Source organism: Larus michahellis, chromosome 1 (assembly GCF_964199755.1).
Source record: "Larus michahellis chromosome 1, bLarMic1.1, whole genome shotgun sequence".
Lineage (NCBI taxonomy): Eukaryota > Metazoa > Chordata > Aves > Charadriiformes > Laridae > Larus > Larus michahellis.
This window is the reverse complement of record NC_133896.1, coordinates 39,806,652-39,822,529: the sequence shown is the minus strand read 5'-3', so window position 1 is coordinate 39,822,529 and position 15,878 is coordinate 39,806,652. Positions and strand designations below refer to the sequence as shown.

Genomic DNA, 15,878 nt, shown 5'->3' with positions numbered 1-15,878 from the left:
GCTCGAAACATAGTTTGCGCATCCCAATTCTCGCCGCCGGCTTGGTTGAGTCCCGGAGAGCTCGTGTGAAGTCACGCTCAGTAACCCCCTGCGTCAAACTCTACACACGCACACACAGAGTCAGAGCCGAAATTAAAGAAATTAAGTATCTGGAAGTGAGGAAGCAGGGGCCGTTTTTCTCCTTATTAACTGAGAAGGGAAATAACAAGACTTGGCTGAACGTTATCCTGCCTCAACAGGACTTTTTTGGGGTGTAAGGCAAGTGCTCTTGCTCTGGCCAGCCCCAAATCCAGCATCCAGCACGGACAGACCCAGCCTCTTTCATCATTATTTGAAGATAGTAAGTGAGCATGACAGCTGGCAAAACGTTTTACATAGGAATTGCTTTCAACAGGAAGATATTGACCTTTGAAAGCTCACCCCAAGAAGTGCCCTCTTCAAAGCAGGTCTGCAGAAAAGCACTCGGTCCAAGAAAATACACTTATTTTGCAAATGAAGTTTGGTCATTACGCAGCATTTCCCACCGTGGCATCACAACACAACAAGGTCTTCGGTGCCAAAGTACCATAAGCAATAGTTTTATTTTTATTCCTTAGTCTTTATCGTAGACAATTAGGCAGAACAAAATGTGACAGTTTCAGAGCCGATAGCTGAACTTGATGACACAGCAGGCAAGAAGGTACAGAAATAATAGAAAAAATAATAAATATGGGAAATAGCACTTTCCTCTGGCCACCTTTTTCAATCACTTTCCCTCCGCAGAGCGCGACGTCCAACTTTTAAAAATAAAGTTGATCCATAGGTTCTCCAAATGGACTGTTGAGCAAGGTTTGGCAGGAAGGCTATTAAGAATCCACGCTGTGACGTGAATATAAATGGATGCGAATATCGTCCTTGATTGCACCTGTGCACTGCCACGCTGCCCTCAGGCCAGCTGCTCTGTAGTAGCCTCTCCTAATACCAAAGGGTTTCAGATAAAGTATGCTAGCTCTAAGTAGAAATAAAAATAATCCCAGGCTTAAACACGGAATAGGTTTTTACACTAGACACAGAAATCATCTTGGTTAGTCCTTGGCTCCATTCATTCGTTCCCATCAGTCAGGCTTTGCTGCCAGCGCTTGTGATGACGGCACTCTCCAAGGGTGGGGCTCGCTGCGTAGAGCTTTCTTATTATAAAAACCCAATTTTTACTCAAGGTAGATTTGTTGCCTGGCACCTGAAGGGAAGCTCCAGCCCCACTTTTCCGGCTCAGGTGAGCTGTGACTTCTCGTTTTTTTATCTTCCAAACAGCTGGCGTTGAGTCTCCCTGTGGTCAGTACATGCTTCAATTCCTTGCTGTCTCCTGTACATAAAGTGCCGTCAGCTGAAATTTAAGGCAACAGCTCACTGGGTGACACAGTAACCTTGAGAGTTAGTCTGCCTGTGTGCAGCCAACCCCTGCATCATCCGTGGTCGGAGGAGATGCTGAGGCTGTATTTTGACAGGGAACGGCGTTTAACATTCACCAGGTAATCTCATTGGTTTTAAAGTTCTGCACAAATAACCCAGTCAGGACTCAAAGTCTATTTGGATCATTTGGATGTGAAAAATGATCATCAATGCCCAATTTGTAAGAGTAAAGCAGGGCACTAAGGGCCTGTTGTGAAGATTTTATCTGCTGTCACCTGCCGAGGTCAGAATCTGGGATGCTGGCTCCATGGCCATGGGCTGCGTCAGGAGCAGCCGGGGCTGAGAAAGACGATGCACAAAGTTAAATGTCTGTATGAAATTTTCAATGGCAGAAAAACTGGTCGCTCCCTGCTTTTTCAGGCCCTTCCTTGCCCCGCGACCTGTGGCCAACCGCTGGTCACCCACCTGAAGGCACCTCGTGCGGCCCGTGGTGAGGATGCCTCCACCTGCGTCGCGTACCTCGGGGCTGGAGGGGCTGTGGCGGGGCTCCGTCACCACGAGCCCAGAGGGGCCGGCCGACGGGAATGGGCTCACACATCCCCGTTTCCTTGCAGAAGCCGAGCGGTGGTCCTCATAACACCCATCCTGGAGGTGCCTCGCACTGTCTTCCACGAAAACTCCGGTAACAAACCACCTTTTCGAATAGCAAATGTATATACACACAATAACAAAATTGCTTTTTGAAACCAATATTGTGCTGCCCACCAGAAAGTAAATCGGCCTTTGAAGGGAGGGAGATCCCAGGCAGCTGGTAGAAACACGCCTAGGGGCAGGGGAACAAGCAAAACAGCTCTTTTGTCCCAAAGATAGAGCTGTAGAAAAAGCTGAAGGAGTTTCCACAGAACGCCATCAATGCCCATGCCAGGCAGAGCAGGCCAGGGCTGCCCGCCTTCCCCTCGCTCCGCGTGGGGACTGCCTTACCGGTGGTGCAACACCCTGCAGTCACGAAAATCGGCTGCCACTTCCCTAGATTGTTTGTTTGGGAAACCAGCGGGAGTTCGAAGAAGTGATTTTGCAGAAAATTCTTCCGGCAGCTTCAGCAGGAAAACTCTGACGCGTGCCCACCTCCAGTATCGGCATGTTAATAGCAACAAAGGAATAAGAAATGCAAACGATAAAACGAAGTCTAGGAAAATAATACGCGAGCTTAGTTAGCACTACTAATTCTGAAGTGGGTTGAATCAGTAATATTCCAAACTACCGTTCGATGTGTTTTAACATTACTTTCAAAAAAAAAGAAAAGTTTAACCCCAACGGTAAAGTGGTTTTAAGAGGTAATTACCTACTGCAGTCATTCACAATTTCAGAAATAAGTCATCAGGCTGCATTTCCTCGGGTCTTTTAAACGTACCAGAAGCTTTCAGGTTTGTACACCATTTTAATTCTCACACCATATGAAAATAAAAGCATCAGTCGTCAGCCCAGACTCACTGCTTAGCCCAATCTCCATTCTTCACCAGAATTCAGCTTCCACATGCGTAATTTTTAGGCAGTAGCAAATTTTGAGGAGAATGTATGGTAAAAAAACAGGCACACTCAGAAGTTTGGCTTTAATAGAAGCCATTGTTACATTTAGGATGTAAAATCAAAAGTGCTGTCTAGCTACCTCATGCCTAGGGTGACAAGAGCATTCAGAAGCTCTTCTTGAGCGTGACAGAGAGCAATCAATTTTCTTTCTTGTTTCAGTCTCAACATCCAGCCATGGAAGTACTTGCAATCGGAAGTTATGGGGAACTCATTAAAAAAAAAAAAAAAAAAGAGTTCATTTTAGGTGACAAATATCTTTAAAACAATGCTATTTAGAAACTGAACACCCTTCCTCAATAGCCATGGGCAACTATGAGCCATGCGGGATGGAGCTGATGGCCCCCTAGACCTCTGTGCCTTCCAGCACTGCTTAGGTCATGCCAAAGGCAGTTTCTGGTCTCTTTACAGTCAACAGAAACTGCAAACAATTTCACATCTGACTATAATATGCAAGTTCTTATTTTGGGTACATTCTCAATGTTCTTTTCCATGGAAACTGTAAAATGGGAACAGAAAAGTACCAAAAACACTGGCTTTGGGACAGAGAGGATTTGAGACGTGACACACAGCCAAGTGATATGACATCTTTGTACCAGGGACACGTCCCGTCTGTGAAGGAGCTGTGTGCGCAGTCCCGAATCCTGACACCCAACACAGCCAACACTTTCACCGAGGCCAACGTCACATGCAAAATGGTTTTACCCACATGAGTATCTGCAGGCTTCCCTGGATAAGTTGGGTCTTCAATTAATCAAGCCTGTGAAGGTTCTCACGTGCTTAAGCATTTGTGGCACCAGGTACCAAGGCAGAGGAGAGCGAGTCCTGTGTGGTTAGGTTTTTTTTTGTCTGTTCGTTGTTAAACAGCCAGGCGGAGTGTCCTTACCTCCTTCCTCCATGGCTCCCTGGTCCCCTCGACCTTCCCACAAGCAGGGTGGTTTCAGCAGGAACTGTTAAAATCACAACTGCAAGTGTTTCCTGCAATACTAGGGATAATCAAGTAGGTGAAACCCATCTTAACCCTGGAAATTCAGGGTAGTGGATTTCCAGAGAAACTGAAACTAACTACTCAATAGATTTATAAACAATACAGGAGAGATGAATATGAAAATATGTTAGAAAAGGCCAGAAATAGGAACACTTCTACCTGTTTCCAAGAACACCGGGCTTACTGCTTAGAACTTACCTTGCACATGGTTGTACAACGCTACCGGGGCAGAGAGGGGGGGAACCACACCTCAAATAAATGTATTTTTCAAATAGCATCTATTCTCTCCCCTTAGACATGGTGTTAGTGGAATGCAAAAACATATTAAATAAGCCTCAGATCTTAATTGTTACTGTTAAAAATCTCGAGGTCAATTCAGCTGCCAATTTGCCACGTGTGTAAATGAGGGCTGTGGTTTTCTTCCTTTCAGAAAAAAAAAAGGCAGTATGGGTTTGGGGGTTTTTTTCAGTTTTTTAATTAATGTGGTAACAGCTAAGAAGTGTTTCCAATTTTACACCTTGTTTTCTGTTTAAACCTGTTTCTCCTGCTACAACCCAGAGTGTAACATGAAATGAAGTCACAGATTTTAAAGTGTCCATGTACGCTTAGAGACCCAGAATGTTCTTCTCCTTGGAGGGAGCAAAGCACCAGTTCCTTGCTCACAGGTGAGGGCTTTGCTAAAGTCAAGCATCCCGCATTTTTGAAGCATCGTGCTGGATCATCAAAGTAACTTTTTGGAGAACTTAAGTTCCCCATTTCAGCTTAACTGTTTTTAAAGTACCACAGGTATTTACCAGTTATAAGACACCATTTTTAACGTAACTTACTTTGCTCCCTTTACCGCGTCCGTTGTTCATTTCCATGAGAGTGGCTGTGCAGATGAAAAATTACATTAAAAAACCCAAGCCCATATAAGAAGAAATAATCACATTTGATTTGAAGATGTAAACATCGTTTCAGGAATCCTTAAAAAAAAATAAAATTAAAAAATGCACAGATCACAGCGGACCTCTGACAGTAAAAAAATTTACCATTAATTGTAGAGTGAGCAAGATGCTTCTGGAAAAACTATCCTTTTTAAAACTTATAAATTTATGTTTGAATAGTCAAATATACACTTGTGTCTGCTCTAATTTGAGAGAAGAGTGCGAGAGCAAGAGAAAGTGAGAGAAAGCGCAAAAAGCAAAACCAGAAAAAATAAAAGAAAAAATTTTTAAAAAAGGAAAAAATCCATTTTTTTCAGCTGCATTAGCCATCATCTGGATTATAACCATCCCCCTTTCAGGCTGAGAAAGCAGTTTGCTTTAATAATTAAAAAATATAATAATCAAGTCTTACATTTTTATGTCTATCATCTTAAAATAGATGTAAAAAAGTGTAGAATTTAAAATTACTATACACCTGATACAGAACCACAGGAATGCCGTTAATGGTCCAGTTTCCCAGCATAATTCAATACATGCCAACACGCTTTTTTTGCACAACATAGGAAAACAGGTGAAAACCTAAAAATAAAGCCCCACACCACCCCATCCACTGACATGTGTTTTGCTGTCTTCTTGCTTTGCTAATTTTGGGTATTTTGAAATGGTTTGCATCACCAGAGGCAACCCAGTGAGAAGTGGCAGGCACATCACGAAAAAGGAAACTATCCAAACAGTTCAGGTTTTTCTTCCTCTGCTCTAGAGCACGGCTATAGCTTTCAGAACCAGTGTATATTCGTGTTTGTTTGCATTTGGAAGTTCAAGTGATAGCAATTATCAAATGAAACGTATTTCTGCTTCGAGTGGGAAAATACCAACCTGGACCTCTGATCAGCTCTAAACCAAGCTTCTCCCAAGCGTTCCTTCTGTGATGAATTCTTGAAGCGTCCTTCTGTCATTTGAAATGCTGCCCACCTGCCTTTCTAAAAGTGATTTGCTATTTGCTATTATACAGAGGGGATCTGAAACCAAGGTTAACCAAACCTTTTGGCTGTGGAAGCTTTACTGTGGAAAAGAATATAAAACTCTGATAAATTTACTTGTCAGCAGCAAAAAGACTCTTCAAGTGTCTTAACCACTGTACAGCTCGATAGTTTTAATACTTCAACTTTTTTTTTTTCCATTTTTCATTGTTGAAGAAATAATTTCACAATCTCAAATCAAAGTCAACACTGCAGTGAGGAGAGCTTTTCTACTTTATTACAAAGAGAAGAAGCCTTTATGTGGTCAGAAAATACAAGATTGATCTTTTTTTTTTTTTTTCTCTTCCTATGAAACGCTGCTGTTCAAACAGCCAGAGTGAATTGTCTCAGTTCACTTCTTTAAGTCCCATCACATTCACTTGGGTATGGATGTCCTTGGCTGCTGAAAATCTGGCCCTTTAGTGCACAGGGCGACAAAGTAGTCCCCTGACCAGCAGTTCCAGAATGTCCCGTTTTCATATATTGCATCCATGCACACCTCCTAAAAATGAGGTACAGCAGGGCAAACATTTTCCAAAATAGATGTCATATATATAATATATACACATTCGTACATACATACCTTTATTCATGTGATGTCCAAAAATTTAAAAAAAATGTACACATTTATTACAAAATCGTAACAAAGACTGGACAGTGTTTTGCTCATTCTGGAAAGATGAAGCTCAGTAATACACAACTCTGGAAACTAACCAGAGACTGTGGCAATATCTTTCTTCTAAACAGTCAGATATTCTTGCATTAAGCTTGGCGAAAACTGCCGTTCAAAAACAGAAGGGGAAGTAAAATGAAGGAAGCAAACCTTGCTCATCTTTCCAAATGAAATACGAGAAGGATCTTCACATAAAAATGCACAAACATTTTTTATTACCAATAGTGCTACAATGAACAATGCAAATTTTGTTGTCTAATTTTTTGTCTTTTTTCTTTTTTTTTGTTTTTACATTTTGGAAAACTAAGTGGTAAACTTTTGTCAGTGTACTCGCTTGTCTTTACAGACCCAAGCTTGTCTGCTGGCAAAAAATAAAACGAAAACAAAAATTCAGACCCTGCTCAAACTAAAGAAAAACAATTACAAATTTAGTTGTTGGGCAGCACATAATTAGTAAGGCAGGACCTCAAATGGTGACCCTTCGCATGAGCCAATTGCCAGATCCTCAAGGAATTAAAACCAGGATGCCTGAGCCACATCAGTTCTGCAGTTATGTTGAGTATTGTGCTGAGACAGCCATACCCCAAGAAAAGGGAAGTCTTTAGAAGGCTTGCTGAGCAGGGTTGTAGTTGAAGGTTGATGGCAGATGAGGCCTTTCTTCTAATTTGTCATATTCCAGATGGAACTCCTACAATTAAAATAAAAAATAAAAAAAAAAGAGACAAAACCAAATAAAACAACACATCATTTACCGATTGAGACCTGGTCTTTCTACCAGCCGTATTTGAAAAGCACAAATACCGAAGAGATCAAGTCCTAATTTTAAGGCAGAAACACATGATTTCAGTATCTTAGATTTTATATTTTAAGTAGAAAAAAGACAATATCCTAAGCCATTATACCTGCAACACGTAGGCTCCCCTATTCTTTTAACGCTACATTAGTCTCAGAACCCTACTTATGATGTCAATTTTACATACGCACACACACTGAACACAAATACACAATCATGGCATGAGTTGAACTACGAATAAAAGCTTCTCTCTGAACACGTCAGATGTACAGAGACTTACTTCGGATTGGCCTGAAGTTTGGGGATATCTTGTGGCATACTACCAGGCCCAACGGTAAGTTAAACTAGCTAGGTTTCTTCTTGAGGAACACTGTCTAAAACGTTAGAGAAAGTACCGAGATCTGCTTAAGACAGAATTTAACAAAATATTCCACCACATTTCATATTCACTTCTTCAGACTCCTCACTCACAGCTTCAGACTCACCCAACCCTCCTGGTACCTCCTGAGCTCCTTGCTCCTGTATCCCACTTTGCCAACATCTTTCATGAGAAATTCTCTCAGAATAAAAATCTTTGCCCGTGTACTTGGATGCCACACAAGCTACTGGTTCATAAAGAAGCAGCTTTATTGTCTCAATCACCTGACTTTTGTTTGAGGGCGTCTGGTTTGCGTAATTGTAAAACATTTCATCGATCCAGCAGGAATTCTTATTCTGACTACAGCAGCTACTACAAAACAGACTGTAACCCTCCTTGATGACTAAATGCATCCTGATTATTACAGTGAAAAAAGCAGCTTCCTTCCCTGTGACATTAATTTGCACGCACAACCCTAATTACTGCACTTTGATGTTTGCTGCTTGTTACTTCACTGATGAAAAAACGTACAAGGACTTACTTAAATCTTGTATTTTTCAGATCCTTTCAGCAGTTTAACTGTGTCTCATCCCCATTTTATCTTCATTCAAGAAACAGAGTAAGTGGAAGATTCAGAATTGTTCTTTAAGGGTATTTCTTAGTAATTTAACAGCAGCTACCCTGGACACACACAGTAACTCATTTTGCCTAACTCAGTGGAGAACCTCAGCAGAACTCACCTATACCTGAAAAGCAAACCTACCCCACTGTTGTTACATACAGATGAAAACACTAGGAGTAGTGAATAGATTATTTTAGAACACTCCCTGAAGTGATTAAATAGTATAAGATTTCAGATTTTACAGGTTGACAAATTAAATTAAAGACCAAGTCAATGTAAGACCAAAAATAAAACCTAGGAAATCCAACTCTCAGATTTCTTGTCTTTAAGGCAAAACAAAGCCCATCTAGCATAGAAAGAAAGAACATTCAGCATGGTAAGGAAACAAAGTAGGGGAAAATGCTAAGCATTCAGCAATTCTGTATTCCCCAGAGAATACTGTCCCTAAACCTGGAAAATCCTAGCAAAACCTGTGTGAGGTTACAGCCATCTGCGCCGAAGTGCTGCACATCTGCTGCATTTCTGGTTCCCCGCTCTCTACTCCAACCAAGGGCTTTTTCAGTTGATTGGGGTTTTATTTTATTTTGGTGGCAGGTTTGTTTGTTTGGACTTTTTTAGGTTATATACACAAGTCAATTGCTTTTGGAATTCTGAACACTGCATGCTAGTTGGTGTATGTTCTCTTTTTGTGCAGATACGTACACGGGTGCCGATACTGAAGAGATGCCTGCTCCCTCCTTTTGTCAGAAGCGAGATCAAGGTGTACAAATCTACGTAGGTATTTTGGTGTCAAAGGCTAATTTAAGTTGGGTGGATCTTCAGTAACTCTGAAGTCATTTTATAATAGAAAAAATACCACTCAAACACCTCTTCCATTTATGGCTTTTGAAGTTTCCATTTTGCACATAATCAGGGAAGGGTCTGCAGATTACTATCAATCTATGGCCAGCTTCAATCAGGCACCTGAACCTCCACACGCTCTGAAATGCCTTCAAAATTACCCATGGAAAATGGCTACTTAAACCGGTAAAGACAGTATCAGTAGCCTAAAAAGGGCTTTCCAAGCTTAAGACGGTTTTGTGCCTCTATTTGCAATAGTAGCTGTGAGCAAGGCATGTATCTGGGAAACGCTCCGCAGCTTAAGTGGTCCTTTGAGTGCCACAAATCGGAAGCCCCTCATTTAAGAGGCATATGATTCCCTACCAAGTTCATACTTGAATCTGTCATCGCTTTTTAAAATAAACAGGCTTAAAACAGCCTTTTTGAGTTGCATCCCAGTGTCAGCAATGCTCAAGTCCAATATCCAGTCGTGTATAAGAACACCTAAAGTTGTATCTGACAATACCAAAAAAAGAACTCATTGACCAAGTATTTTTGAAAACTAAACTGCAATTATTTATTACATATAGAAAAATGCTTGCATTACAGGTATACTTTATGGTTTTGCTTTTGATTCCAGGGGCCACTGTGGTTTAGGATGTGAACAGTAGCACTGATACTTTTTAATATAAACAGATACAAATAAAATGCAAAAACATGCCATTTATCTATTGGCAAACAACTGTTAAGTTATTTTATTTTCCACATGGAAGAAATTATTAGAAATTAAATACCTTTTATCAATCAAGAATAATGCATACTAAATGTGTGTGGAAACTTACAGCACATGTGTGACACTAAATAAGTTGTTCTATGCAAAGGAATCAATCACTTCTCATGTCATCCTGAAAACTTGTTTTGATGGTAAAAAGTTACATCAGCCTGCACATGTACAAACAATAGACGAGAATACTAAAGATAAGAGAATTGCTTGAGGTGATCCATAGCATTAATACGAGTAAAACAAAACAAAAAGTTAGCTGAACAGGAACTGTCCTGAGGACAAAATATTCTGGACTGTGTAAGTCCATCAAAGGAGATGGCAGAAATCCCATGGCTAGCTCAAAAACTCCAAATGGGACTGAAAAAGCAGCATTTTTACTGGCTTAAAGATGGATGCAAAGGCCCAAATTTAACTTTCTAGCAATTATAAAAGTATTTCAATTAATATTGATCTTGAAAGGATAGGAAGTAATTTAATATAGGCAGCAACCCTTACAAGCAAATAAACACTTGGAAATATAACCTTCTCTCCCATAAAGAATTCCTGGTTTTATAACTACAAAAATCAAAGGGTTTTATAATCTTGTTCCTTAAACGGGATTAATTCTCCTTACTTTTCAAAGGAGAAATTCCAGACAGTTTACTTCAGACTATTTAAATCAGGATTTCAGTACATGTGCAATTGTAGAAGGCATTTTTGGTCTCATATCCACTTCCCTTCCTCTCTCATGTCTCCTTGACAGCCGCAAACTATACAGCCAAATCCTCAGTGAAAAGTCAAAGAGTCTTTAACCATACTGTACCTTCCACATGCCCTAGGATGAAAAACCATATATACAGAACATATCTGTAAATAAGCATTTTCCTGCATTTTGGTTTGCATTTAAGGTGAATTTCAAGCTTATTGTCATTCACATTTTTTCACTGTTTAATATCACGTATCAACATAGAATTAATTTGATTCTATTCCTAACATTTTATTCCTAATTATCTCATTAGTCAGCTATTTTGCTGCATTCCTTCTTCAATCTATTATGTATTAGGAATATAAAAATAGAGCTTACAGCTTAATAAAAAAGATAAATATATTACTTGATGTTTTCTTGAAAGAAGTTATTCAGTTTACTTTACTGGGCTTTGTTAAAACCAATCTAGGACGCTATTAAAAAATCAGTTAAACCACATATGAGTTATGTGTTTACAAACTTAGTCTTAAGATTTAGTAATATTATCCAAAGTAAACAGTTCTACTTCACTGTATCTATTGTAATACACTATAATTTAAAATAGGTACAATAAATACATAAGCTCATAATGCACCATGTCTGCAAAGCACAACACATTAAAATAAGCGCTGCCCTATATTTGAGCATTCACAGTAGAACAACAGACAAATTTATAAACCACCTTGAAAAACAATTTAATTTGCACATATAAGAGATAGTCATTTGCCAAAAATAATTCTTGTCTGACCGCTTCAAAAAAGGACTAATGAAATCATTAGGCAGCAGTTACTATTGCAGCCTTCTAAGGAACTGATAGCCCCTGTATTCAATAATAATGTAGCAGTTATAGTAAGAGACTGCAATTTATCAGAATTCTCTTTTTTTTTTTTTCCAGCTTCTTGTATTTTTAATTTCCTGAAACATTAATTAATACTTCTGCATTTGTTAAAAAAAAATTACTTGGCCATACTTTTCTTTGCATTCAAAGCAACGTGGAGTTATCAAATACTGCCATCCTTGTTATGGTTAAGTCTATGCAAGTCTTCCTCCAAGGACATGACAAGTCCAGAAATTAATATCAGAATTAATACAATTCCAAGATCCCACCTGACATACATCTAAGTTCTTATTTATTTATCATAGATGGAAACATCACAGAATCAATTCTAGCAAGTGATTCCTTTCTCACGTAACAAAAGAGCAATTTTCCCCCAAATCCTTCTCTAGCTTCCTGTGATCAATACTTCAACTTGCCTGCTGTAACTAAATTAAATAAAAAATTCAAAATAATATTGCAGTTCAAATTTTTACATTAAGAAATATACAAGCCTAAAAGAACAGATATTATCTCTTCCTATGGACACTGGCGGGAAGGAAAAAAAAAAGTCACATTCCTTGTTAACTTACCACTGCAGCTGCAAAACTTTAGAAAAATACTACCCCCTCTCCTTACTAGCTATCAATCGCTTCTTAATGTTGGGGGAATTATTTTCAGAGTTCAAAGTAAAGAGAAGAGAATCTGTGTAGATCTTGGGCAAAATCATTCGGAGAACAGCAGTGATTCATCTCTCTCTCTCACTGCTGTTATCTCCAGGAATGCCTAATAGATGAAGCCAGACCTACTCTTTAAAAGAGGAAGGATGTAGTTTGCTAGTTAACAACTCAAGCACTGTATGCCGAGTTTTTGGACAGGACTCAGGACTCCAAACAGTGAAAATACTATTTCAAGAGTAATGCTTAAGCATCAAGTAGCAGCTTCATACATTTACTATAGGTAGAAAAAGAAGAGACACTAAAGAGGTTACTATCCTCATACATGGGAACCACTTCCTCCTAGCAAAAGAAATGTTGTCTTTCCACATAGAGTAAAAACTGAATTCTATTAATATACAAACCTACGTGAGGCTCTTATTGCTTGTAAATAAATGGAACATATTCAGTTGACTCCAAAGAAGAAACCTATCCTTTCAAAAGGTAATTACTTTCCCTCTGATGATCTTACGTAATAATAAGATAGCTTTAAACAGCATCTTGGGAAACCTATGCAAGTATACTGAGCACCAAATAAATAATTCAAGGAGAAATTAAAGCTTTTCTTTTGTTTGGGTTTTCTTTTGAGGGTAGTGAGGCTTTTGCTTAAAAGTTTTGGAATTACCCCGTACTTATGAAAAAAACATACAAGTAGGGCTTGTCATTAGTTACAAAATCTTGGTTTTCTTATGGTGACAAGAAAAGCAGAAGAGGCAGTAAGTCACACACACAAATAGACTGAAGACCCTCCCGTATCATTTGGGGGAACTAATACGTTAGTTTCTAAGGGGAACTTACACAGATCAAGCAAATTTACTGGGGGAAAGAGGGAAGGCAAAAAAAAAAAAGAGCATTACATCTAGTTAATCTTTAGATGATGACAAACTTCAATATACTGGCTGGAATAAATGTAATGAATGCACTTAACAGAGGGGAGAACATTGAAACTTTATTCCCTTTAATTTAAAGCTGATGTTTAAAAACACATCAACAGACATGTAACAATTTAATGTAATATTTCATAATCTCCAAGCGTATAGATGCGAATTGCTCACAGAAATGAAATGCCTTTTCAGCAAACAATTAATAAGTTAGGCTCCAAGTGAAAAGATTTCTGATAAAACAAAATACCTAAGCATGTGGAACCACAAAACAGAGTTCCAACATGCTGTAATCACATCCGTTGAGTTCAAGGCTTCAAGAATTACCTGGTCTGATCTGTTAAGTGTTTTTTTAGAGAAAAGCAAGAGCATGACACCGTGTCTACAGAAGGTCTGTCATGGAAGTTCTATGTTTGCTCTTTCACCAATTAATCCAACAAGTGGGTTAAAACTTGAAGCAAAACTCATGCCACATCCATAAAATCTCATATAACCAAACTTCAGTGGGGAATGAGGTTCTTGACAAACTATTTAGCTCAAATAGACTCTAGGTAGGTGTAATGGTTGTATGCACATTGTGAATACATCTTTTTTCAGCTCCAGCTGAAGCTGAATGCATCACTTTGTAGGGCAGGCTATTTCCAAAAGAGCACATCTCTTGCCAGGTTAATGAACGTTAGTGCTCCTGATAACTCAAATACTGTTTTGGCGCATATCTACACTAGGAAAAATCTTCGCTTTAGTGGGGAAGAAAATCACAGAAATCACAATCCAGCCAGCAAAAGACATTGTACGATATGTTTTTAAAAGCTGGAAGCTGGAATTGGAAGTTGGATGGTCTTAAAAGCTGGAAGATACTGAAAACTAATTATGTTGGGGGGCGGATGGGGAAAATGAAGCACAATTCTGTAAATTTCTTCAGCTAACATGTAAAGGGTGAACATTACTGACAGTATTCACGGACAGAAAGGAACAAATAGATTATGAGAAGTGGGAAGGGATAAGACTGTAGCTTTCTGATTTTTTTAATGCTTCTTAGCCTACAATACAGAGAACAAGCATCGTGAAAATATGCCTCTTCCCTACAAGAAGTGATTTATTTCAGTACTCTGATGTTCAAAACAACAGAGCATGAGAAGTCCTTCAATATGCTCAAGGAGAGACAGTACCTGAAAAACAAAAAACAATCCCCCCACACCCATCCAACTCCCATTTTTAATTCCAATAGCGCCCTATTTAATTTTCTGAAGAAAAATAATTAGAAATTGTGCTTGCAAATATTTTAAGTGCCAAATAATTCTATAATTCTACACTTGAATTCTTGAATACTATAATATACTATACTTGAATTCTGTAATTCTGTACTTGAAAAAAGCTTTCGATTTTAACAAAACTTATAACAGAAGTTCTACATCCCTTGTACCGCGCAAAGGAAACTGGAAATAGAGAGACAACTGCTCCCTTTCCACAAACAAGCCACTGTTTTAGGCAATCTTTATTCCCTCACACACCAGAAATTAAGATAATGAACTTAAACAACAAGAGGTTAAAAAGTTTGAGAGTTTTAGGGAGGAGGGTGGGTTTTACTTTTGTCCTTCTAAAAATACGTGCTTAACAAACTTAAAAAATCTGTACAAGGGAAAAGAGATACCTTAGCTACTTTCCTCCAGTTAAGACAGTCAAAGAAGTAATATGTTCCCCTCTCGTACGTATTGGTTTTCATCGTTGGCTCCATGCCGGGTGCCCTGGTGATCCATACTCGTTCTTCTTTGTGGTATCTCCAATCCCGGTTAAATCTTTCATTTTTAATAAGAAGGAAAAATAATTTTTAGTGTTATTTATCTGAATTTGACTTAATAAACTATAATTTTAAGGGTTTCTATCAAAACTGTACAACGCATTCAAAACCAAAACAAAATTTCTACGACATCATTATACCTGTGATCTCATACCTCTTCCATACAATTCTTACACTTCGAATTAATCACACATGAAACTTGAAGTCTGGTAGGTTCAAACAACAAACTCTTACTATGATTATTTACTGTTTTTCATTTTGTTGATGATAGGCAAGTTAGACATTTAGTAACAATTGGCACCTGCCACTTTTTCACAGTCCTTCGTAGTAATGCAAAATTCACGAGACAGGCTTTTGATTTCCACTACACGAATGAAAAAAAAGTACAAAATGGAACCAAGGTTGGAGGAGGTATTTAAAAAAAGGTTTCCAGCTTCAGATTTACTAAACTTCTGTTTTCAGTGTCTAACTTGTTGTTTGTTTTTTTTAAACATCTACTACTTCATTACTGCAATAGATTTAATCATATAAGACTGACAAAACAGTTTGAACGTACAGCTCTACTGCTGCTAATAGCTGTAATACATCTCCTCCATTCATGTAATAGAGATAAAACAGGAGATCTTCTCCATATCGGCCAAGTTTTATTGCAGCCAGCTGCAAAAGATTGAAGAAAATGAGGATGAAAATTCACAATAGATAAATGTTTTAAGACATACTATCCCACTTAAATAACACAAGGATACATCCAGAATGTGCTTCCATCCTAAGTGTGTTGCAAATGATACTCTAGTATAACAAGAGTAATAATTATTAAAACAATCAATTTTTCTTCACTTGCAGTTAACCTTTCCAACGTAAAGGATATAATAGAAAAAATGAGCAGAAGTAACAAATCAGCAAGACAGAATTTTCTCCCTGTACCTGTCTGTATCCTCATCAGTTACTTTTTTTATTAAAAAAACCCAAACCCAAACATTTACATTTATT

At 38.5% G+C, this 15,878-nt stretch overlaps 1 protein-coding gene across 6 annotated transcripts in view; it reads right to left on the bottom strand.

The window, feature by feature from the left end:
• Positions 1–6,117: 6,117 nt before the first annotated feature.
• The window catches only part of CNOT2 (CCR4-NOT transcription complex subunit 2), a 92,360-nt gene continuing 82,599 nt past the window's right edge, over positions 6,118–15,878 (bottom strand). For all 6 annotated transcript variants that reach the window (XM_074573170.1, XM_074573179.1, XM_074573160.1 and 3 more), the window contains 3 exons: positions 15,445–15,545; positions 14,742–14,886; positions 6,118–7,267 (listed from right to left, as the gene is read on the bottom strand). In XM_074573170.1, the coding sequence (XP_074429271.1) occupies positions 7,181–7,267; positions 14,742–14,886; positions 15,445–15,545 (333 nt within the window). In that variant the 3' untranslated portion in view covers positions 6,118–7,180. The remainder of the gene's footprint in view (positions 7,268–14,741; positions 14,887–15,444; positions 15,546–15,878) is intronic.